The following is a 25,041-nucleotide window of genomic DNA, read 5'->3' on the forward strand; positions in this document are numbered from 1 at the left end:
AATTAAATAAGGATATGCATGCAATCCTTAACTGTACATTTAGTTTAGATTAAGAATTTATATATATTTAATCTTACATTCTTTCCAACTTTAATTAGTCGACAAATCGAACATTACCCAACTTGTGTTCTTTGATATAATTGGGGCCAAACTCTTCATACTCCACTTTGGTAACGCAAGTACTTGAATAAGTATCGCTACGTGCAAACTTTGCCATACCCTTCCACGCATCAAGCGAGACGTTTTGAGCATAGTTTACATTCAATGGAGTGTTTACAGGTAAAAATCCAGTGAACTCATTCACAATTCTTTCGCGAAGATTGGGAATTTTAGTATTACCACCGGTAATGAAAATGTTTGATGCCATATCAAGGCATTGTTGAGATAATTTACTCGACCCTGATCCGAACTTTTTAGTTAATATTCCATCGGCTAACTCAGCAATCCCAGCTTGATCTAGACCACCCATTGAGGGCTGAAAAATGACTTCAGGAGCTCGTATTCTTTCAATATTTAGATGTAATTGATGTTGTTGATGAACATCTTCTCCATTATGAGGACGAGGACCTCTTAAGAAAAGATGGAGGACGGAATTTCTCCAATCATACTGCGCATCTAGGGTGTCTTCTTCCGTGAATGATGGATCAAACTCTAACAAAGATTTCTCTAGTTCCACAATCTCCCGGTATTCATCTTCGATGGATTCGTCTAAAGCCTCTGGTGTGATTGCTATATCATTATAGATAGTCCAGTCATCGTCATTCGCACCGAAAGTGTCAGAGGGATCGTTATCTATAGTGGCCTGTCTAGATCTTTTACCGGGACCAACACTGTCCTCTGCCAAAGATGCAAGATTCTTCATTCTTCTTTGAGTAGCTTGTGATTTACGGTCCTTCATTTCCTCCTTCAACTTCAACTTGTCCTTTCTACTTTTGATCAATTTCGCGAGTTTGAATCTTTTGTCCCTTGTCCACCCTTTCAAATCTTGTTTCCGCCAATCTTCATCCTTTTTCTTCGCTTCTTCCAATGCCTTTTGCAATTGTGCTTTTTCCTCTTTTGCCTTTAATCTTGCTTCAATGTTAGCCTTTAATAGCCTTTGCTTACGTTTCTCCTTTTTTTGTTCATCGTTTAGCTCTTCATCTGGGACATCCACTAAATCAAATTTGGACTCCTGAGATTCTTCTTGATCGTCGTCTTCCACGTCTAATATACGGCCTCTTTTCAAAACCTTTTCAAGGTTTGAGATGTAGTTGATAAAGTCTTGTTCATCGTCAAATCCTGCGTTCTGTAGAGTTATTAAAATTTGTCTCTTCGGTTGGTCGCGCAATTCTTCTCTGATATTAACATAATACTCATACTCTTCCTCTTTTTGACGAAGTTTTTCTAACCTTCTTTGTTTGGCTTGTTCTTGTAACCTCTTACCAGTCTCCCTTCTTTTTTCAGCTTGGATTCTAAGTTCTTCTTCGGTCTTTTGTGGTTGTATAACTTCTGTGAAAGGTGCTTCTAGTACAATGTCTTTGTTTTCCAAAACGTCAAGCTTGAACATGTCACTAACTTCTTCCTCGTAGTTTTTTGCAAAATAACAATGATTCTGGTACATTGACTGGAAATGATAATCGGTTAATTTAGAAGGAAAATACGGATACTTCAAAGATAAGAGGCTCTTTAGATAATCAATTGATTGGTTACCACCCCAGTCAATCCTCTTTGCTTCGGAGAGTATCCCTTTACCTTTAATGACAGGAATGATGTTGGTATCCTCGTGGCCACTATTTATTATTAACCCAGTTGAATCAGGTGAATTATTTGCATAGAATGAAAAAAGTCCATCTATTCCGAAAGTTACTTGCGGTATTCCGTAGCATTCAAACAGTAGCTGGTACCAATTCGATCTTTGAGCTTGCACTGTAGCCATCTTTTCGGTAAGTATCATGGGATTCGAAATTCCATCATTAGGTTGAACGCCAAGGTGATGGAAAGTATAAGATAGCATATCTTCCATATACTCCCAATTGGTGATCAAAGACCCATCATATGGAGACCTACTATGAGATCTTACTGCATTGTCGAGACTACAGTCATTTCCAATGAACGTCAATGCCTTTTGGATCTTCCTTTCCTTATACCTTACTATCTTCGTTGGGAAAACATGCGATGGGGTATCTTGTGAAGTGAATCCAGCCCGAACTTCATACGAGCCGAAATCTAATGCAATTGGGGTGTTTGGATTATAATCATTAGGATCATCAAAAGGTTCAGGCTCCGTAGTTAATGGCGGGTCATTAAGCGGGTATACTGTCAGTGGTTGAAGACTAGAATCTCGAGTGTTCGCCGTCATTGTTCTTGATTACAGTTCAAAGAAATAGAAGAGAAGAAAAAAGATTAGATCGACCAAATTACCGTTTTTCTTTTCGGACTGAGAGGCAAACTTTGGTTAGCAGACACTTTAAACCACGGTTACTGCTCGACGGCTCGTTTCTTGATAAGATACTCGACGATATATGAGGCCAAAACTTGCACGTATTCTCCCATTAAGATCATTGACGAGACCTTAATATTTCGAAATCAAAGAAATCGATGTTGAATGAAGGTTATTACCCGGACTAAACAGCTATCTAATATACACTACGAAATAAAAATTGGGTCCCATTAACACCATTCGAAATCTCTGCTCTAATCCAGGTAGTGTCAGCAATAGTTGATTCACCATAGATCTTGTTTGGCCTTCCGTTAATCCAATGTATCCCAATTCTTTCACATCAATAAGTATTTATTCTCCATTTCAACACCCGTACAGCACATATTACATTCCTCTTCTCGGTGTTAAAGTTTCATAATCAGATGAGAAAACAGGAATTCATTTCAATTTGAAATCCAAAACCTGAACGCTTCCCGCAACACATAGAGAATACACATAGTTGCCGCGAATAGTAAGCAGGATACCGGCAGTACAGTTAGTGAGCGAGTCAACTTTCTAGTAGATAACCGAGGTTCAATTCAGGTGCTTGAGGGATTGTGGTGCTGATCGGTTCAAAGAGCGGAAGTTCCAAGAAATTTTCTTTTTTCTGGTTTTATATCGTTGTTAATTTTTGGATAAGGATTTCCAAAAACAAGATGCCTCTCTGTGGTGGTTCTTCAAGCAAGCAGCCAATTGAGCGTAAAATAGTCATATTAGGAGATGGTGCTTGTGGTAAGACTTCTCTTTTAAATGTTTTCACCAGGGGATATTTCCCTAAGGTGTACGAACCTACCATCTTTGAGAATTACATTCACGATATATTTGTGGATAATCAGCACATATCTTTAAGCTTGTGGGATACGGCAGGACAGGAAGAATTCGACAGGTTGCGATCGTTATCATACAGTGACACACATACTATTATGTTGTGTTTTTCGGTAGATTCAAGGGACTCGCTAGAGAACGTTCAAAATAAATGGGTTGGCGAAATCGCAGATCATTGTGAAGGTGTGAAATTAGTACTTGTAGCGTTAAAATGTGATTTAAGAAATTTGGAAGAGTTCGGGAACGAATCTGCTGCCATTACCCCAGGCTCTATTCAGAACAGGAATAGTAACGCTAAGGATAATGGATTGATTAGTTACGAAGAAGGTTTGGATATGGCGAAGAAAATCGGTGCATTGCGCTACTTGGAATGCAGCGCCAAAATGAATAGAGGTGTCAACGAGGCATTCACCGAAGCTGCTCGTTGTGCATTGACTGCAACTCCAAAGGGGGCGAATGATACCATCCCTCAGGATAAAGGAAGCAGTTGTATTATTATGTGATCTTATAAAATAACAAACTACACTTACTTACGTTAAGACGGAATAGAATACCAGGATAATAATGCAGTAACGGTTTACTTCGGGAGAAAAATGAGGGGAAAGACTAACATGAATATAGCTAATGTTTTCGCTTCTTCTTCATTTCAAAATTGGCGATGTAACTATTGATATTGATATTCCACCTTTAAGCCGATTTTAATTCTTGTCAATTGCTTCAAACCTTAAAAGAGGGCTAGTCAGTGTATTGTCCATCTGTTCTTCTAGATTCACACCACTAATTGCAGTTCATCGCATTGACATGTGAGACGATTCATCATCTTCAAATTTTGATGATCATGATACATATGTATATATATATGTAGTCTTTTCCTCCACGAGGAAATCTGTTGATATCTTATTATAAGCTTTTGTTATAAATGCTTGCTTCTATCAGTTGATGTGATATTTCTAGGTATTGAAACTTAAAGAGGTACATTGTCTATATCTATTTTAATTTAATGTTTTACGTACTGAACTAAAAACAACATTCGAAAGGTAGTCATTGTTTCATGGCCCTCAATTTGTAAAATAATATTGGTCTACGAATTGTCTTCTAACATGTTATCCAAATACACTGAAGGAGTAATAGAAGATGATTTATTGTGCCCTTTACTTCTGCCCTGTCTTTTTTGGTTATCGAGAGTAGTGGAAGCTGTTAAATCAATTGTTGAATCCACCAATTTGCTCAAACTGGATTTACTCTTTTCATGCTTATATGTTCTTCTTTCCGGAGATACTGTGCGTGTTGGTTCCATCATCTCTGGTGTATCGATAGAGACTGCTGATTGGTTCAAGTTATTGAACAGTGTCGATCTCCGTTGTTGGTTCATAACTTCCATCGTTGGTGAGATGTATAAAGATTTCCTCACACCTGTATTGGCTGCATCAATAGCATCTACTCTTTCCAGTGGATTCATAGATCCCAGATTGGTATTACCGATAGATGATGGTGTTCCTCCTCCGAAACCATCGTCGGTGGATCCACCTAACAGTCGAATCATGCTATGAGATGCCCTCTTATACGGAGTAAACGAATTGTTTCCGCCATTTTTCGTAGGCACTGGAGTGTCTTTGTATGTGCTAATATCCTCATCAGCTTTATAGTAGCCACCACCTGAACTGAAATCTATATCGTCTATGAAAGGATTTTGGAACTGCTTTTCCATATTGTTAAATTTCTTTAGCTGTTTCGCTTGAGAGTAGGACATCCATGTGTTGATAATGAACCATACTAACAAAGCTAAAAATATGAACCCTGCAGCACTACCGACAGCAATAAATACAGTTCCCGTTGGTTTATTTGATGACCATATGTTAGGGTTTCCCTTAGCTGATGGAAGTTCCATCACCGGGGTTGTATAAGATGCTGTTTCAGTAGAACTAGTTCCGGTACTTGTGGTCAATGTACTTCCATCGGTGGTCTTAGTCGTCAGACTGGGCAGCTTGGTATTTTTACTTGAAGTCCCGGTACTAGTTGAAGTGCTGGTACTAGTTGTTTTATCATCGTCTGTATTGGTAGAAGTCTGCTTAGCTGTCGTTTCTTCGGTACTTGTGGTCAGAGCTGGTAGTGCTCTTTCTTCCAAAACGACCGCGCTAGCCTCGTAATATTCCAAGTCCATCTTCACTAATTTAGTATCCACTGCTTGGTACCGTTGCTACTGCCAAGAATTCGACGCGTTAACCCCTGAGATCAGGATTGATTTCAGTTTGTCAGTTTGTTCTTTGTTTCCAATTACATTTCCACTTTTGTGAAGAATCTCTTACTTTTCTGATAATGAAGTAAATCTATAAATAATATCAAACACCAAGTAAGAAAGGAAAACCGATTCAATTAGAGACAGTCTAACAGAATGTCATTACTGTGTAGTAGAGGATAACATCCGATATCTCTGTATTCCTGTATCCAATCATTTTTCAACTGAAAGGGTTTCCAACTGTTTGTTCACCTATTTGTCCCTATGAAGTACATTCCTCCACTAAGTTTTGCACCGGTCGTGGGTACGGATGTTGACCTATACAGGTCGGGGTATCCGATGCCCTTGAACTATTCGTTCATAAAGCATCAATTGCATTTAAAAACAGTGATATACGTCGGTGACAAAGATATTTTGCCCGAATACAAAGCGTTTTTGGAAGAAGAATCCATCAAATTCCACCATATACCGATGAAGTCTACGAAAGACCCAGAAATACAAAAGGAAATGGAAACTGTACTTAAACTGGTGTTAGACGTAAATAACTATCCGATTCTTGTGCATTCAAACAAGGGCAAACATCGTGTTGGTGTTGTAGTCGGGATAATTAGGAAATTATTACTCGGGTGGTCCATGACAGGCATATATCAAGAATATGACTTATTCACTGGAGGGCAAAAGGGTGATATTGACCTAGAATATATCACAATGTTCAACACTTCGATTAACGTACCCCTGGACAGATTGCCTGATTTCGTCAATTTCAAGAATCATCCTAACGAAACCCATGAAAAGCTGGCCGTATGATACGGAAATTGCATGCTCAGCTATTCCTATATAACACTTGTTTGTTTGATTTTCAATAGTATACTTCTACAAATATAGATTCTGACTGTTTTGGTACTTCAATCCATCGCAGCTCTCATGCTGCATAGTCAAATATTGTTGTTTATTTCTTCATGAGTCATCTCATCCCATCTTCTCAAAGTCAGATTTACAGCTCATCCAGACTCTACAGGGAAAATGAACATTCATAAAAAGTGAAAAAATACGAGAACGTTTTAGACGTACAACTCACAGATTAAAGTTGTCAATTGATGGGAGAAATGTACCTCCTGCAGCCACTACATACTCAGGTACAGCGCTAAGAGTGTTCAGGTTTTGTTACACGAGATGACTTTTGATATAGCTAAAGTTGTGAGGCCAAAGATTCTGAACTTGGAGCCATATCGCTGCGCTCGTGATGATTTCCAAGAAGGTATCTTGTTAGATGCCAATGAGAACCCATACGGACCTACCATTCAGGAATACAATGTTGACTCTCTGTTGCATCGTTACCCAGATCCGCATCAATTGGAGTTTAAGAAACTCCTTTCTGATTACCGTAACAAAACCTCTATTTTCAAAGACCAGAACTTGAAGCCTTTGGATGCTGACAACCTATGTCTTGGAGTTGGATCTGATGAAAGCATCGATGCCCTTATTAGAGCGTGCTGTGTGCCAGCAAAGGAAAAAATCTTAATTGCACCTGCTACGTATGGAATGTATACCATCTGTTCTCAGGTTAACGATGTTGAATACGTTACGGTACCATTATTGTTATCTGAAGAAGACAAATTCCAAATCGATGAGGAAAAGATCTTAGAAACTTTGCAAAACGATCCCTCAATCAAGTTGGTGTTCATTACTTCACCAGGTAATCCAACTGGTACCTTTATCGATGTTAATCGTATTGAAAAGATTCTATCACAATGGCAAACGGGTCTTGTTGTTGTAGATGAAGCATACATCGATTTTGTTGAGGGTTCTGATAAGGGGTCCTTGGCACCGCTAGCAACAAAGTACGAAAATATTGCTGTTTTACAAACTCTTTCTAAGTCATTTGGCCTAGCTGGAATCAGACTAGGAGTTACGTATACATCTAAAGCTATGTCAAGAGTCTTGAATTCGATGAAGGCTCCTTATAATATTTCTTGCTCGACTGCAGAAGTTGCTTTGAAAGCAGTACAACCAAAAAACTTGAAATTGATGGAAGAGAATGCTGCCACAGTTAAAAAGGAAAAATTGAGAGTGTTGAAGGAGTTGACTTCTTCTCCATATGTTTCCCAATTGGGTGGCCTAGACGCTAATTTCATCTTATTAAACATCAACAATGGAGACAACGCTTTGACTAAGAAGCTATATGAAAGGCTTGCCGTTGAATCAGCTGTTATAACAAGATATAGAGGTAATGAGCCTGGCTGCGCAGGTGGTTTAAGAATCACCATTGGTACTAAGCAAGAAAATGATGTTCTAATTAAAGAGTTCAGGAAACATCTTGCTTTAATAATGGCTTAATTAAGGTTTGAAAAGGTGGATGCAAGCAATTATTTAGCGTATTCAACTGGACCATTTCGTTCTACACATTACGTAGACAGTTTAGATGAGAAAAAATCTCCTAATTGAGCCCTTGTATATAACTCCAAAGTAGTTTCGAGAAGGGGCAACGATGTAGAAGCTGTGTTAATTAATAGATTCTCAGGTTCTAGTTGGTTTGGTTTTTCTGCCGACAATTTTAACACAGAAATTTCTTCTCTTAACGACTGAATCTCTGTTAACAAGTTTTCTCTGCCAATGCCTCCGTTTAATGACAATTGCTGCACAGCATGCAGTGCTTCCTTGGTATTTGTAAGATTGTAAAGCTTTAGTACTTGAATGGATTCTCTAATTTCATCCAGTTTCGAGGAGACTTCTTCAAGTTTCCTCTTTACCATAGTTGAGATATGATGCTGACTCCAAGAAAGTTTCCTGTTGGAATGATTAGATGTCCTGTTGGAGAGTTCAAGAATGTCATATTGGCGTTTTAGTGTCGTGATTAGCATGTCGAAATTAGTTACCGCAGAAGAACTATCTGCTAACCTTTGGTAAGACTGTTTCAATTCGTAGCTTTGTTTAGCCTTGGAAGTAAGGATATCCAAAAGAGTGGCCGCCTCACCAAGTCTCCAGGAGGAGACAATTGGGACAGTTTTCTCAGTACGTTTGAATAAATTTTGGGAATGGTCACCTATAAACTTCCCAATGTTGTCGATATTTGAGCGTAACACTTGAATGTTTGCTAAAACTTGAGCATTTGTTTTTTCAACGGCCTGTACAACTTCATCGGAAGATATTGTACTGAATTCTTTAAGTTCAGCAGTGGAATAGAAAGCACTAGGCATTTCAGGAAGATACCTTTCAGCTATATATTGCTCATCATTTTCAAAGGCTTGTAAAGTAAAGTCTGCACTTTCTTTAGTAAGACTTTGAGTGGAAGCGCTTCCTACAGGTACACTCGCTTGCACATGCTGTGAAACATATTCTTTTGTAGTAGTACCGGATGATTTACTCATTTTGACTGGAGGATAATCTACCACAACTGGTGAAGAAGAGACGCTACCAGATTCTGGACTGACAGTTGAAGATGGTACAATTTCTTGATCCTTTGAAAGTGCTTCCTTTTTCTGTTCTGAACTTGCGAGGTTAGTAGAGGGAGTTGCCACTTCGGGGTCCGGCTCATCACCAGTTTTCTGTTTTAATTCTGGTTCTGGCTCTCTCATAACACTTTCGTTGCTAATAGAATTGACATTAGACAGTGGTGAGGTAATTTCAGAACCATCCTTCTTGAGATTGGCAAAGGAAAATGCGGGAGCCTTTCCTGTATCTTTGGATAAGGAATTTGTGAAGCCCGAAAAAGGTGAGGAATCTTTGTTTTCAACTGCTGTGGATTTCATGAATGGATTGGCAATATTCTCCGTTGAGAGGTTAGCCGCTTTCTTTATCCTATCGGTAAAAGAAGCAACAGACGATCTGGTGTCATCTTCCTCAGTAACGTAAGACGCAGCAACAGGGGTTGTGCTCTCCGCCGATGGGAAAGATCCTTCAGTGAGCAGATCACCTTTGACCTGCTTATCATTTCCTTTGTCTTCTTCTTGCTTTTTCTCCTTTGATACATCTTTAGTATCATCTTTCACTTGTTCTTCATCTTGCGCTTGCTGCTCCTTCTCCTCTTCCTCTCCCTCCTCCTTTTCTTCTTCTTCTTCTCCTTCTTCTTCTTCTTCTTCTTCTTCTTCTTCTTCTTCTTCTTCTTCTTCTTCTTCTTCTTCTTCTTCTTCTTCTTCTTCTTGCCCATCTTTGGTCTCCACTTTTGCTTGTTCTTCGTTGCTTTGCTCAGCTTCATCCTCTTCTATGTCACTGTTTGAGTTCAAAACAGTTGAAGAAGGTTTTGAAGAGGCTTCGATGTGTATATCAGATCTATCATTATCATATATTTCCCTGTCCTCTCCGTATAAGGAATCACTTTCATCGGTAGAGGATACAATGTTAGATTCGATATCGTCTTGATCTTCTGAAATGCTCGAATCATTAGCTGGACTAGGCACTTCAGATTGATCGTTTTCGATCGTCGAATCGCTGACTTCTTTCGAATTCAAAGAATCTTGAGTGACGGATGGCAAACTGTGGTTAGCTTCTGATATAGATTCACCGAAACCAGTAAAGTTGAACGACTTAGTGTCTTCTTTTTTAGAATTCAAGTGGCCGAATGGATCAGAAGTCTGAGTTTCGAATGGATTTATGGTCTTTTGGTCTGTAGCAAAGGCAGAAAATGGTGAAGACAATTTCGCAGATGTAGCGAATGAATTCGGTGCAGGGTTGGTAACAGCGCTGTCGCTGCCAAACTGAGAAGTTCCAAAGAGCGATTTTCCAAAAGACGACTCTGATGAAATTTTTGTGTTGGTTCCGAATGGAGAGGTAACATTAGCTCCTTGTATTCCGAAAGATGTGGAGCCAAAACTTGGCGTTCCAAAGACAGATGACGTCTCTGCCTCTTCGGACAAGGGTGAAGTGGTATTAGTTTGAGATTGGGTACCAAATGATGTACTTCCAAATGTTGGTTTGCCAAACGCTGGTTTACTGGGCGCCGATTGGTCAGATACAGGTTGGCCGAATGCTGGTTGTCCGAATGCTGGTTGTCCAGACGTTGGTTGACTAGATGCAGGTTTACCGAAAGTTGGTGGACCGAATGCTGCTTGGCCGAATGCTGATTGTCCAGATGTTGGTTGACTAGATGCCGGTTTCCCAAACGCTGGCTCCCCGAATGCTGGTTGACCGAATGCTGGTTGACCGACTGCTGATTGTCCAGATGTTGGTTGACTAGATGCCGGTTTCCCAAACGCTGGCTCCCCGAATGCTGGTTGACCGAATGCTGATTGTCCAGACGTTGGTTGACTAGATACAGGTTTGCCGAAAGTTGGTAGACCGAATGCTGGTTGACCGAATGCTGATTGGCCAGGTGTTGCTTGGCTAGATGTTACTTGGCCAAATGTTGCTTGGCCAAAGGCAGGTTTTCCAAATGCAGGAGATGAACCAGATGACAGCAAAGGATTTTGAGAGCCCTCAGACTCAGCATTTGTACTATCCGTCATGTTCTTCGGAGTGAACGAAAAACCTTTAGCGAAGGAATTTGTAGTTTCAAAAAATGACGATTGTTCAGGAACCTTTCTTACTTCAGTTATTGTGTTCTTAGTGTCTTGGGGAGAAATTAAAGTAACTTTTTCCTTTTCCATTGAAGAAGAACCACTTTCTATTTTATGAGATAAGATTTCGAAAGACTGTACATACTGAGTTTTGGTTGGTTCTAGCGTGAAACTCGAGTTTTGTAAAGCAGAGTGATGGAATAAAGCCCAACAAAATAGTTCCCCAAGATTGGTGAGGACATATAATATCGGTAGATTGTCAGCAGCCTCTACTCCGGAACAAGGCTCATACACAGTACCACTGGAAAATACATCTAGGGCCATCCCAATGGGTTGTGTATCATTATCTGTTTCAGGGTTGATTGGAAGAATTGCACAAGCAGCATCTTGGTCCGGTTTATACATCACGTTCGGTGTGGCAATCGATAGCTCTGATGCACACGATGATCCTATAACGAATAGATGTGGTAGCTGCTGAGCGAGTTGATACAATGTTTGAGAGTAGTATGAAGGATTTCTTTTGACTGTTGAATAGGGAGGCGCGATATCCATGGAAGGAGTAAAAGATTTAGTATTGACATTGACAAAATATACGGTTAAATCGTACATGATATCTTCTTCCGAGGCATCGACCGGTTCGCCGTACGATACGAGTAAACTGCTTTCTGACAAAGCGTTTATGGACAACGGTTCGTTAGGTTCATCGAGAGATGGCTTTTCAATAGAGGATGTGACGTTAAACTGTTCATCCAGTACAGCTATAGAACCATTTTTGTGTAAAACATAAAGTTGATGTTTCAAAGTGTCAATTGCGATGCAACCTGTGATTGAATGTAACTGTTCGGAAGAATGCTTTTGCGATAAGGATATTTTAAACACGACATTAGCGTTACTCGCAAGAAGTACATTCCCTTGGAAAATTACAGAACAAATGACTTCATTGACACCATTACCGTCCCAGTATTGTTCCCAGGCGAATTGGTCCAATTCGGTAACCCATACTGAACCATCTTCTAGGACCGTAGCCAAACTCTCTGCCACAAAAAAAACGCCCACTACTTTCGCCGTGAACTCTTTCGTATTTAGAGTGATGAAGGACTCATCACGGACAGATTGCAGATCATATACAGACACAGTCTTGGAAGAAGCAACAGCTAGTAATTTTTTCAACGGATGTATGGAAGCATTAGCCAGTTTTGAGAATGGCAAATCCTCATTGAAGCCTGGAACAATTTGTTTAGAGAATAAAAACTTGAATCCCAAGCTCTCAGTAGTTTCAACATTCAACGCATCAACCACAGAGGACGTCATTGATTCTGTATGTGTTCTTTTATCTGTGCCGACAGTAGTAGTTTCAATCCGTTAGTGTATTAATATAAACCTCAGCTGCTTATTAATTTGTAAACCTTGAATTTCAATGGGCATCAGTTGCAATGTTCAGTGCTTGTACAGGTTTGAAGCTTTTTGATGATAGCTTTGAAGTAAACAAAGTTCCAAAAAGAAGGAAATTATCAATCACGTGATCCGGAAATCAGTATGAGGTTAGTGTTCATGTTTTATTGTCTTTACTATGACATGAATGTTTTGAGATATAAAATTTTTTAGATGGTCATTAAAGAATACGTATTTAGTTAGGTAAGTATCTTCGAAAGAAGTAGGCGTTAACATTGTAATTGAGGCCATATCTGTAATGAAAACAAAGCGGATATTGTTGTTCTGAAAAAAAAGCGAACAAAATGAAAGGCAATATATATATATATCGGTATCAAATGGAACGCCAAGAAGAATGATACTTTAGTTGAATGTGAATCATTTCAAAATTGATAACCTAGGCTGGTGATCCATTGGACAAAGCAAAATAACATAAACTTAGAAAAAAGTAACACTTCTTTTTAACACTTGTGTAAAATTACTAAGTATGCATTTAAGCAGCGAACGATAGAGACCAACCCAACTTGTGGACTGGTTCAGCCAACTTCAAAGCGTCGAAAGAAGCACCAATACCTAGAGTGACACCTGGTCTCAATATTTGTTGGTAGGACAAGGCGACGATACCGGAGTCAGCAACCTTAGCCTTAACTTGAGAAACGGCGTCCAAAGCGTACTTGGAAGCGAATTCAATGTTGACATTAGAGCCAGCTTGAGGGTTCAAAGCAGCCTTAGCACCGACTTGCAAGATTGGGGAAACCTTTTGGAAGAAGGAAGCGGTGATCAATTGAGCGTTGTTGACGGACAAACCAACGGAATAAGCACCAGAAGCGTTGTAACCCAAAGCCAAAGCGTAACGGGAGACGGCACCAGCAGAGATGTCATAACCAACTTCAGCACCACCAACGAAACCTTCGTGAGCCAAGGTCAAGTCACCGACGAAGGATGGACCCTTCAACAAATCGAAGAAACCTCTAGCAGCAAACAAAGGTTGAACAAAGTTAACGTTCAACTTAGCAGCCTTAGAGACACCTGGAACACCAGAAGTGATCAATTCAGTCTTCAAGCCTGGAGTCAATTCAGCCAATTCGATCTTGGTGTCCAAAGTGTTGGCGTTGTTCCAACCTTGGGTGAAAGTCAAACCAGTAGACTTGTCAGAGGCCTTAACTTCAACGTTAGCAGCAATTGAGCCATCTTTTGGAGAAGTTTTACCCTTAACAGTGAAAGCAACACCGTTTGGAGCAGTGGTCTTAACGTCAACAGAAGCTGGGGTAGCGTGGAAGAATTCCTTGTTCAACAACCCATTGATGTCCTTGGAAATATCAGAAAAGAATGGAGGAGCCATTGTAAATCTTTGAAGTTATTTTTTGTTAGAGGGCGGAAGCAAGCTTTCGGAAGTGCGATTGATCTAAATGTGAATCAATTAGAGTTCAGTCAACCGCTAAAACCAAGAAGGAACTACTACATAACACAAAAGCAAGAGACAGACACCATTTTAATTCGGTGTGCATCCAAGATTTTTCGCAAATTTCCCAAAAAAAAATATCTCGATCTCTTTCATTTATATATAATATCGATTTTATAAATACAAATAATGACAATGTGAACTTTTCTCGATTTTTCACAGTTTTCAACAAAAATACCGTGTAGCCAGAAAATGTAAACATTGGAAAGCACAAGGCTTCCCAAGTGAAAATTATAGGGGACGAGAGATTTAATACAGTGGGAACGCACGTCTATAGTGGGGTAGCGGGGACTGCTATACGCAACTGGAGAGTAGCTCAGTTTTTTGCCTGAGGTGTCGTTTTAAGAGCGGATGTCGGACTAACTCACTTTGAGATTCTTTACGCACTTGCTCTCGAGCATATATCTTGTAGATTGTACATACTGCATACAGATATCAATCATTTGAGGCTAAATAAAAATGGCTATATACAGGTTATTGATGGAAGTGTATAGAACACGTTAATTGGACTATCATGTTGCAATTATTGATAGTTTGGGTCTACACCCCATGTGCTTTGTAGTCTTCCCTATTTCAGTTTGTCTTAATCTATCACTCCGGCACTCTTGAGAGCTCTACACAAAAACCGAAAGAAAATTAATTAAAAAAGAGACCACGTAATGATTGACAATTGGAGGCGACTCATTTGCGCCGGATATATCTGGAATCCTTTCTTGCATTTTGATTTCCGACTTTTATTAGTGCTGACTCGAAGAGACACGCAGTGGGACCGGGGTGATGACGTTCGCATTTAGAGTCACGTGAATATATCGCTATGTACGCAACAATTTTTTTTTTCTTCCAACAGAATTGTGTATGTGTGCATCTCTCCTCTTTCTAGTTTGGTTTTCACATGGCGGAGGCAAGATTCTCCACTTGGTGTGTAGATTTTCTTGTTAAACAGTCACGTGAATATCCGAGAAATCGGTCCTTTGTCTCATATACCGGAAAAACGAAAAGTTATCATGAAAACTAAACTTCGAGAACAATAATTAGGCTTTATAAAACGAAATTCCACTTTGAGTTAACAATATGAAAATGCAGTTTCCTAGTAGTAGAAAATAGTTAGATATACCTTGAAACTGAAAATGATGTGGTAGTATTGTCTTTTGAAATATAATGGCGAATAGCATCACACCAGTGACAGTTCACATTCGCTTTTTGACAGTTGACGACTGCATCTGTGTTTGTTTTCCGAAGTCATGATGAAAACCTAAACATCTCCCTGTTGCCCTCTAATCCTCTGAACGGTATTCTTGCATGATTGAAAAATACGTAGTGTATTTTTCAGTTCAGAACTTGTCGTTTGAGTCTCAGGAATATGTACCATGTAGAGAAATATAAAGCAAAGATACATTACATTGTGGACCAGCTCAAGTTTTCTTGACAATACTGAGGTTACGGAAGATAGTGTTGTGGATGAGGAATTACTTTTGACCTGTTGGAATCAATCAAAGTTTTCGAAAGAAATGCTGAATTAATTCATTCGAAGTTCGAAAGGATATTTCACACCTCACTATCGGAGTTCAAAAATACAACAGGGGTTAATCAGTCTTAAAGTATTCTTTCAGTCTTAGAATAATGTCCAAGATAATCTTTGTTTTGAAGTACTTCCTTGGAGCTCTCATGGAGTTTAGCTGGGGCAACGTCTGTTGTATTCCAAAAAAACTTGAAACGGTAGACAACAACAATTGCCACAAAAATACCAACTAGAGATAATGGTTTATTCTTGTGAAAATATATTTATGCTGTGTAGTATGAAATTCATAGCATATGCTGCAAGACATAACCATTAGTGTTTCGACCTAAATAAATAAAGGTTTAACGATATTCTGTCGCTCTCCCTGCTAAAAAAATCTAAGAATATCATCTCTACTTAAAAAAGCTACTAGCGCACATCTTACTTATACTATAGGCTCTAGCCAGTTAGGTCGACAATTCGCTGGTCAACAATATATATATATATATTTATACAGGAACCTAAAAGTTGTCCAATCTCAATTGGAGCTGCAATCACGTGACCATTCGGACTCTGTATCTTCTTTTAGTCAAATCTCCCAAAATGACAAGAGCAAGTCCTTCTAACTGCTGCCATTCACGGGAGAGAAAGAGGACATCTTGGGAATAATAATACTCTTTTATTTCGCATATTTCTATCCCAACTAGGCAATCAGATCGGCACTACAGACTTATTCCCCAGATCCCAACTATTTTGCTTCAAAGATCATTGCTTACAAAAAAAGATGGAAACCCGAAATTCTCTTTTAGTTTTTGTTTCTGGTAATAGTTACCACAACTTTCTTCAATAGCCTAACAACTTAATATTTCAACATATATAAGATACTTATCCATTAGAATTAAAAGTGTATGACACCAAGAATTATTAGCAGGTGACCGAATTCAGAGAAAACAGATAGTAACAGACTGCAGTTCTAGTGCTATATCCAGTTTTGACAATAATTTTTGTCCGTCATTTAGTTGAGTATCTAATAATTATCACATAACCTTGTTCCTCGTGTTAGTCTGATTTTGATACCATGGTTGCAGGTTTGGGGTCAGAAGATGACGGTAATAAGATGATAGTGGAAACGGAACTGGTTCAAACGGAGAAACAGAACATACTTCCAGTATCACAACAACCTTCACAACAATTTGATAAGAATGGCATCGGCACAGATACTGAGAATTCGACGTTAACGCAAAAGAAACTACTTAATAATACGAAAAGGGATACCATGCCTGGCTCTCCAACGAGAAAGGAAGGTCACGATAGAATAGATACACACGATCTTCACGATCTCCATGATGATATGAGCGCAACTCTGAAACCACATCAAAGTCAGAATAGAATAGCATCACTACAGCTGCAAGATTCAACACATCAAAGTATCACTAGCCATCAGGAAAAAGAGGGAACGCCGTTATCGCACCAACACACCAATCCATTATCCACTCATGCGTTGTCATCGACAGGGTTAAGGAATAAGAAAAGCAGTTTACTCATCGACTGTGCTGTGGACGGGGCCAGGGACTTTTCGTTACCACCTCTTACGAATTCTGATCAGATGTTGGACCTATCTCTTGTGTCAAAAAACTCATCTCATGATCTGCCCTCGTTTACTACAGCAATGTCAAAGCAGAAAACTAAGCCCCAATTGAGTAAACTTTCATCGTATCAAGAGGAGTCATCTGATGGTAGGATTGATTCGGATTCGCAGTTGACCACTTCACAGGACTCGAAAACTAAGGAATGGGAGCGGAGACAAGGAATACGGACATCAAACTCTCCGCCGCCTCAACAGCTGGCATCTCAGATTTCTTTGGGAGCAGGTGATATGAACGGCGGAAGTAGCGCAGTACTGCCATCATCAGGCGTGTCTCTTCCTTTACAGCAACAGCAACACCAGCGATCACAAACACAAGGCTTGAATAATCCCACTGTTCAGGTCCAGTCAGCATCAGCAAATTTGACTCCGAATGGGCAAATATCGCTGCCAACGGTCACAGATTCGGAATCTGTGCGAAAACTCAATAAGGAATCTTCATCAAAGGCCGATTTTTTTGCTGCCCGGTTGGCAACGGCTGTCGGCGAAAATGAAATATCTGACTCGGAAGAAACCTTTGTTTATCAATCGACGGCAAATTCAGTCAAAAACGCTTCGATAAACGACGTATCCGCAACACCGAATAATACTATCAACTCCATACAAAATAATAACAACAATTCTAAGTCCTATGGTATCCCTGCAAAGTTAAGCGCTCCTCAATTGAAACAGAACGATAAACTACTAAACAGATTGAAGAACACAAGACACACAAGTATAGCAGCAATCCCTAATTCTCAAGGACCTCCGTCAAGCAATTCTGAACAGGATGATGTAGCGTCTTTGAGATCAATCAATAGAAACACTATGCAAGAAATGCAATCTATCAAGTCGCATCGAACTCAAATGTCTGCCTCTCCTAAGAAACGTCTCAGTATCACTTCACTTCAAAAGGTACAAAACAGGCAGCAAAAACAGCAACCTCAGTCTGTTATCACAAATGGAGCTACAAAATCATCTACTTCAACGACTCCTACAAAATCTACCTTTGCCTTTGGGCAGCCAAAAAGCGGAAAAACCACATCAAGTATACCAAAAAATTCCAAACAACACTTCCCGCAACCTATGCTTCCTCTGGCTCAGAATAAAGTAATGCATCAAAATCACAGAAGAACTTCTTCAAAACCAGGCGATTCCAAAAAATCTGCTTTGAGGACAAGAAGTTCTAAAGTCTTTGATCCTAATGGTTCCTCACTACGTCGTTATTCCGGAGTTCCTGATGATGTTAATTTAGAAGACTTTGTAGATCAATATGATGGTGAATTTGATATTAAAATGCATAGACCATCCAGGACAACGGAAAAGAAATCGAACAACCAACAGCACCAATCCAATGCTGCTTCTCAACGTGGAACGTACTCCTCCGACAACCATATTCAATATGAACCAAATGATAACCATAGTGGATATGGAGATGATGAAATCGATTTGGATAATAACGATATCCAATCCAATTCGGATATCAGTGATATTCACGGACTGACATATCACAATCAAACCAATTATGATGAACATTCGTACGCGGACGAAGATGGTGATGATATTGAGTCGATGTTTTACTATAACGGAGGTAGCATAGTTCCTAACAATGCTAGAGTTGGAAGGAGGTTCTCAGAACTCGACGATGGAACGGAAGATGTAGAATCACAAGGATTTTTCTACGGAGATCCGAATAATGCAGAGAGATCAAATGAAGGAAAGGGACTTGGTTCGTCCCAATTACCTTATTTCAATCAAGCCAGTGAGTATACTCCTTTGAAGAATAAAAGAGTGAGCAGGAAAAGATCTGATTTCTACGGTGATTTTTCTCCCCACAACTTTTACACCAAGAAGGGTTCATGGTCTAAGTTTAAAAATTTCGTTTACTTCTCTTTCATCGTGGCCTCCCTATTGACTCTTGGATTCATTTCTGGATTCCTACTGGCAACCAACAAAGAATTACACGATTTCCAATTGTTGGCCATGGATAACGTTCTAGTTTCGTTGGATGAATTAGTATTCGATATCACAGCGACTGCGTTTAATCCAAGTCTCTTCACTATTGGTATAAAAGACGTGGAACTAGATATATTTGCTAAGACTAAGCACGTTGACGTTAGTTCAAATGAAGACAAGTTATATTCAACTCCATACCAAACCATACTACTCGGGACAGTATACAATCTCGAAAGTGAACTACAATTTAGAGGAAGATTGATCAACAGAAATTATGATGTTTCTGTTGCCAGTGTTAAATTGCTCAATCCTGGTGCACCTAAAAATAATGGTGATGATGAAGACGGGGATAATGACGATGACGACGATGATAATGGTAACAAAAAGAAAATGGGCCACGATAACCAAGATGAAAAGGGCAATCACAAACTAGAGAATGATATTGACCGTTGGAAAGAATTGATCAAATATGAATTCGAATTGATCGTCAGAGGAAACATGTATTACAGTATCCCATTCTTTAACAACCAGAAAGTACTCCCAGTACAACAGCAAATTTCTGTAGATCCAGACAACTCACCTTTCAGAAAAAAGCATGGAAATAACCATGCGCAATAGAATATAAAGGCCATTTTTTAGTCTGCCAGAAGCTTGTTTAAGTCAGACACCAAGATAACTCATCGGAAAACTTCAACCTTGGCCTTACTTAGTTTTTACAATGTCTTGTAGTATGCCACAGCAACTAATTTGCTTGTAATTATATATAATGATAACAATAAGATATACTTAAAGTACCACAAACTGTATTTTTCATGGCCGAGTTATAAGCCTTAAGTGACCCCAGCAACATCTGCATCAAGAATGTTATTTATTTACTTCTTTTTTTAGGACCTACCTGTGTCCCCAAGAAAAAGTAAAAAAAGCAGAAATGTTGAAATACTAAGCACAAGAAGTAAACTTGAAACAAGGTACCGAAACAGAGCTAAAAGTTCATTTGTCTGTTTTTATCGTCAAATAAATCAACTGCTGTAGGTCCACAAGTTATCATTGTTATTGGCATAGATTTAAACCTTCGAATTGCACGCCGGTGGGTTTTCCTCGACTTACCACACACACATTCAAGGCGGCAGAGGGGATATTTTGAACATATTAACGGGGAACGATTGTGAGATCTTAGCTACTACATTAGAGGATATTTGAGAAAAGCTTGTACAGCAATTTATTGAAATTATTGAATATTGTGTTACTTCAAAGATATAGGAAAACTAAAGCTGGTACTTGATTATTTCCCTAGACGCTGGTAACCCATAAGAAAACCGTTCTTATCTCATCTTGAATTCCTGGCCAAAGAAATTCGGTAAGAAACTTATTTGGTTATAATTATATTAAACATTTGATCATACTTGCAAGTCCTTTTCAATACCCAACACCGAGCGATATGGAGGCACCGCAGAGAATAAGTACAAGGTCACATCATTCGATGCAAAATAAAAATTCAAAGAACCTTTGTCTTCGAATAGGTGATTCCCCAACGAAAAACAAACTAATAATGGTGGATTCAAAACCAAATGAAAGCAATGATACTTTCGCAGTGCCATTGCGCCACCAGCTTACTAAACGTGTAAGTGAAGCACAGATATACACTTTACCGCCACAGCTTAAATCTGCCAGATCCACACCCTCTACACCACAATTACCGTCTGGCAGTTCGGGCTTTGATTCAGCCGCTTCACCCTCATCGTCTACGTCTTCCTCGCCTTTCAATAAACCAACACTTCCAACAATCAACACCAAATTTCACAATAGGCCGAGGGCCACGACAATTGCGACAAGTGTACCTCAGATACAGACGCCCAGTAATGATTCAATGGAAAGCACGACACGGTATTGGGTTCTTCAAGAAAATACGCCCATGTCCTCTACAAATTATGATAATGATATGAAGAGCATCCCATACAATACCCATTCTGATGAAGACTCACCGAGCTATTCAGAATCATACAGAGAGAAATATTATCCCAGTGGACCGTTACTTGTCGTCCCTCCTTTCATATATTTGTATTCTGAACCATCATTAAAAGAAGTAATGGATTACGACGTAATAATAAACGTTGCAAAGGAGATTACCAACTACAAGGAACAACTGCCTCTATCCAAGCAAGGTTGCTATTATCATTTTACTTGGTCTCATACCTCACAAATTACTAAAAACCTACCACAACTAACAGAACTAATACAGAATGCCTATGCCAGCAAAAAAAAGGTGCTAATCCACTGTCAATGTGGAGTATCAAGATCAGCTTCCTTGATAGTAGCTTACATGATGAGATACGACAAATTAAGCTTGAATGAAGCATATAATAAATTGAAGTCTGTCGCCAGAGAAATAAGTCCAAATATGAGTTTGTTATTCCAACTAATGGAATGGGAAGATTGGCTTAACAATTGTGACTCAATCAATGATAACTGTCGGAAACAGTCATTCGAGTCCATCTCGGAATTCGGTGAACTCTCTCTGTGAGATTGTATGATATAAAACGCAATTTTAGGGATACCCATACAAAGTATATAGTAGCCTAAACACTACTCTGTAATAATACGCCGCGGATCTTCTGTTTGGGCAAACTATCAAAACGTACCAAGTGATAATTCTGTTCTTAAAAACATTAAACTTTTGAAGGTTTCTAAGTTATGATATAAGGTAAATAAAGCTGGTGACAAGGGAGAATAATGCAAAGAAACCATTAGATAATACTGTCCTCCCACTTATTATACTTCGGACTTTACGTTACTCGAAGGATTCATTCAGAAGAGTGCGAATTATGGAAAATCAGAGGCCATTCATAACTTTCAAACCTTTCTGAAAAAACCGAGTAATAACCATGAGCGAACCTGTCAAAAAAAGAAGCTTGGGCAGTTATCTATCTCGTCTCGAAGAGAGAAGAGAAGAACGAGAAAGATCAGAGCAACAGCAGCGAGAAAGTCCTAAGCCAGTGGGTGAAAATGGGAATTATTCTGTTACCAATGTTCCAGTAAAGGAGGAAGAGGTATCTCAAAAGGTAACTTCAACTGATCAGAACAGTACAAAACAACCATCAGACGAACCCTATGTCGTTAGCCAAGCAAACAGCTCTGACCAGAAAGTTGGATCTCCTTTGAATAATCAAGAGTCAATACCGGTGAGACAAGCGGAAACGAAAGGACCTATTAATGAAATAAAACAGGAAACGGATGTAGAAGAAAAGAAAAATCTACCGAAAGTAGGGAGAAATAAGCATTCTGACGAAGAATATAGTAGTGCACTCAGTGAAGTTGAAAGTGACGCACCGACAGAGCCTGCATCGCCACCAAGACCAAAAATGGGGAGACTAATACGAGGTGATCAACTTGAAAGCGGAAACAACAGTCGACAATCAAGTGCTCCAGTATTGACAAATGATGGGGAATCCGATTCTGATCTTTCCGATTTAGATGAGGCTCGTACAGCTAAAATATCAAGCAGTGCGATTCACGAAGATTCCTCTCCGGTGAAACATTATAATGAACACAAGCGCAAATCCTCTAGTATAGAAAACTCCTCCAATCACAAGAAGCAAAAACATTCTGCCGGGAAAAAGATACCGAAGACTAAGCGTGGAGTACATAGGGATGCCGGAGGCAGGACAAAACTACAAATTGCTTGTGATAAAGGCAAATATGATTTGGCAAAAAAACTTATTGAAGAAGACGGCTATGACGTTAACGACCAAGACAACGCTGGAAATACGCCACTACACGAAGCAGCTCTAAATGGTCATTCAGCAATTGTCGAGTTGCTCGTAAGAAATGGAGCTAATGTTAATATTCAATCATATGATATGTTTCTAGATACGCCTCTTATTGATGCTTCCGCGAATGGCCACATAAATGTTGTAAAATATCTTCTAGATCACGGAGCAGATCCAACAATGGTAAATGCCAAAGGTCTAAGTGCAATTGAATCTATTGAGGAGGAATCAGACATGGATAATGATGATAGAAGAATAGTGCACGATATGAAAGATATGTTAAAGAGAGCAACGAGGAAATATATAAAACATTCCCATCGCACCTTACAGTCTAGTTCCATGTCAAGACATTCAGATGATATAGACAAACAACTCAACCATGATGACGACTTTTATTGGACTGATATCAGTTCAAAATTGGGTAAAAACAAGCTTTTGAAAGCTTCCAAAGAGGGGAAATTAGCATACGTCGGTTCGTACCTTGAAAACGGTGGTAGACCTGATTTCAGATGTTTCCTTGAGAGTTGCATATATGGTCATGATGACGTAGTAAGTTTATTTTTAGCCTTTGGCGCACAAGTTAATATGAGTAACAAAGAAGGTCAAACTCCGTTGATGCTATCTGTCGGGCGTGGACATGTCAACGTCGTGAAACTTTTACTCGAAGCCGGGGCGGATCCACAGAAAACTGACAAACGAAAGAAAACTGCCTTGCATTATGCTAACCACAGCTCTCTTGGTCTAACGGATCCTGATGAAGTGAATTTACTCAAAGCAGCGGTGAGGGCAAAATATGGATACGAAGTTTCAAACAACAGCGATGAAGAGGGGGAGGAAGATTCTGAAGGGAAATCTCCTTCACCTAGAGAAATATCGTCAATTCCATCCACCAAAGGAGAAGAGCAAGATCGTTCTTTGGAAATTCGTAAAGATGATAGTCCTTATCATTCAGAACCACAATCTAAAATCGGAAATATCAATGAGGAAAAGCCAAAATTATTACCTGATTCTCAAACGACAGCAGAAACTGCTTCCCTAGTCAGGCCAAGTCTAGAGAGACTAGACTCAACAAAATCAACATCTTCAACATCATTAACTCATCGTTATAAAAGTGCATCTCCTACACATCAACTATCCACTCCGCCTATTCTTCCGAAAGAAAGCGAAGAAGAGAGAGCCGCAAGGTTGAAGAGCGAAGAAGAGTACAGGCAAAAGAGACTGCAACAGAAGAAAAGGAAAGAACAGGAATTCTTAAACAGATTAGCTGAAGATGAACGGAAGAGAGTAGAAGAGAAGGAGAAATTGAAGCAACAGGAGGAACAGAGGCTAGAACAGGCCAAGAAAGAGGAACTATTAAAAGAAGAAGAACTTCGAAACAGAAACGAAGTAGAAAAAAGATTAAAGATCAGAGAGCGTTATCCAATTGGATTGAGAGTCATTGATTTCAAAGATCTTGAGAATTACGATAAATTTGGGCCTGTGTACTACTTCACTGAAGATGGATCAAAATGGGTGCTAGATCTTCAAATAAGTGTCATTATCAAATCCAGCACCGAAGAGTTAAAGAAACAATCATCAGAATTTAAAGAAGTGGAAAAGGGTCAGTACCCACAACTATGGAATCTTTTCAAATTCATCTTCTTATATGGCGGCAGCGATAATGCAAACAACTCGAAGTCCTTGCCCTGGAGGCAATTGTCGGAAATTGACCAAACAGAGTATGTAAAATTCTATGAACTCCCACTAACATGGATTAAACTATCGCGATTGAACCTGCAAGATTTAAACCCAAAGATGAATGACTGGATTGAAAAAAATATGATAGAATTTATCCCGGCATCTACATCTGCCTTGTACAGAACAAGAAAGGTCCTTTTACGTGATAGCAAAAGACCTGGCCAAAACGAAAATAATGCTAACACACGCTTTGTCCCTGCCAAATATCAATCACGCTCCAAAATGTTACCATGGTTGAATGCCTCCAAAGCGCTTTGGTAGGGTCATTATACATAGCATAAGAAGCTTAACACTGTAACAATACATAAGAAAAGATAGAAGAAGAACGTCTTCCTCGGAAAATAGAAGTCACGTGGATTTTATATACACGTGACTCGGACCTTTGCAGATGATTTTCCACGCCCTTCATTCATCACTTCCCCAACCCGTACTATGCGACTGTCTTTCCGGGAACATGATTGGCCAGAGTCTGATTTAGTAACGTTAAATCCGAAAAAAAGTTCCATCTCGTATGAAATGACCTAAAACACACCATCATATCATAAACCTTCGATT

At 39.3% G+C, this 25,041-nt stretch overlaps 10 protein-coding genes across 10 annotated transcripts; 6 read left to right on the forward strand and 4 right to left on the reverse strand.

The window, feature by feature from the left end:
* Nucleotides 1-94: 94 nt before the first annotated feature.
* Nucleotides 95-2,338, reverse strand: ARP5 (actin-related protein ARP5; the record flags this gene model as incomplete). The annotated part of the gene is made up of 1 exon (XM_455235.1): nt 95-2,338. The coding sequence occupies one exon, from the start codon at nt 2,336-2,338 to the stop codon at nt 95-97; it is 2,244 nt and encodes a 747-aa protein (XP_455235.1).
* A 776-nt stretch (nt 2,339-3,114) lies between these two features.
* Nucleotides 3,115-3,786, forward strand: RHO3 (Rho family GTPase RHO3; the record flags this gene model as incomplete). Its single annotated transcript, XM_455236.1, has 1 exon — nt 3,115-3,786. The coding sequence occupies one exon, from the start codon at nt 3,115-3,117 to the stop codon at nt 3,784-3,786; it is 672 nt and encodes a 223-aa protein (XP_455236.1).
* A 578-nt stretch (nt 3,787-4,364) lies between these two features.
* KLLA0_F03465g (uncharacterized protein) lies at nt 4,365-5,444 on the reverse strand (the record flags this gene model as incomplete). The annotated part of the gene is made up of 1 exon (XM_455237.1): nt 4,365-5,444. One exon carries the CDS (start codon nt 5,442-5,444, stop codon nt 4,365-4,367), a length of 1,080 nt encoding a protein of 359 aa, XP_455237.1.
* Nucleotides 5,445-5,783: 339 nt separating this feature from the next.
* On the forward strand, nt 5,784-6,326 carry OCA2 (Oca2p; the record flags this gene model as incomplete). The annotated part of the gene is made up of 1 exon (XM_455238.1): nt 5,784-6,326. One exon carries the CDS (start codon nt 5,784-5,786, stop codon nt 6,324-6,326), a length of 543 nt encoding a protein of 180 aa, XP_455238.1.
* Nucleotides 6,327-6,692: 366 nt separating this feature from the next.
* On the forward strand, nt 6,693-7,856 carry HIS5 (histidinol-phosphate transaminase; the record flags this gene model as incomplete). Its single annotated transcript, XM_455239.1, has 1 exon — nt 6,693-7,856. The coding sequence occupies one exon, from the start codon at nt 6,693-6,695 to the stop codon at nt 7,854-7,856; it is 1,164 nt and encodes a 387-aa protein (XP_455239.1).
* A 68-nt stretch (nt 7,857-7,924) lies between these two features.
* On the reverse strand, nt 7,925-12,322 carry NUP159 (FG-nucleoporin NUP159; the record flags this gene model as incomplete). The annotated part of the gene is made up of 1 exon (XM_455240.1): nt 7,925-12,322. The coding sequence occupies one exon, from the start codon at nt 12,320-12,322 to the stop codon at nt 7,925-7,927; it is 4,398 nt and encodes a 1,465-aa protein (XP_455240.1).
* A 613-nt stretch (nt 12,323-12,935) lies between these two features.
* Nucleotides 12,936-13,784, reverse strand: POR1 (porin POR1; the record flags this gene model as incomplete). The annotated part of the gene is made up of 1 exon (XM_455241.1): nt 12,936-13,784. The coding sequence occupies one exon, from the start codon at nt 13,782-13,784 to the stop codon at nt 12,936-12,938; it is 849 nt and encodes a 282-aa protein (XP_455241.1).
* A 2,696-nt stretch (nt 13,785-16,480) lies between these two features.
* VAC7 (Vac7p) lies at nt 16,481-19,600 on the forward strand (the record flags this gene model as incomplete). The annotated part of the gene is made up of 1 exon (XM_455242.1): nt 16,481-19,600. One exon carries the CDS (start codon nt 16,481-16,483, stop codon nt 19,598-19,600), a length of 3,120 nt encoding a protein of 1,039 aa, XP_455242.1.
* Nucleotides 19,601-20,420: 820 nt separating this feature from the next.
* Nucleotides 20,421-21,503, forward strand: KLLA0_F03597g (dual specificity protein phosphatase family protein; the record flags this gene model as incomplete). The annotated part of the gene is made up of 1 exon (XM_455243.1): nt 20,421-21,503. One exon carries the CDS (start codon nt 20,421-20,423, stop codon nt 21,501-21,503), a length of 1,083 nt encoding a protein of 360 aa, XP_455243.1.
* Nucleotides 21,504-21,864: 361 nt separating this feature from the next.
* Nucleotides 21,865-24,747, forward strand: HOS4 (Hos4p; the record flags this gene model as incomplete). Its single annotated transcript, XM_455244.1, has 1 exon — nt 21,865-24,747. One exon carries the CDS (start codon nt 21,865-21,867, stop codon nt 24,745-24,747), a length of 2,883 nt encoding a protein of 960 aa, XP_455244.1.
* Nucleotides 24,748-25,041: the final 294 nt, after the last annotated feature.

This window comes from Kluyveromyces lactis (genome assembly GCF_000002515.2).
Source record: "Kluyveromyces lactis strain NRRL Y-1140 chromosome F complete sequence".
Taxonomy (NCBI): domain Eukaryota; kingdom Fungi; phylum Ascomycota; class Saccharomycetes; order Saccharomycetales; family Saccharomycetaceae; genus Kluyveromyces; species Kluyveromyces lactis.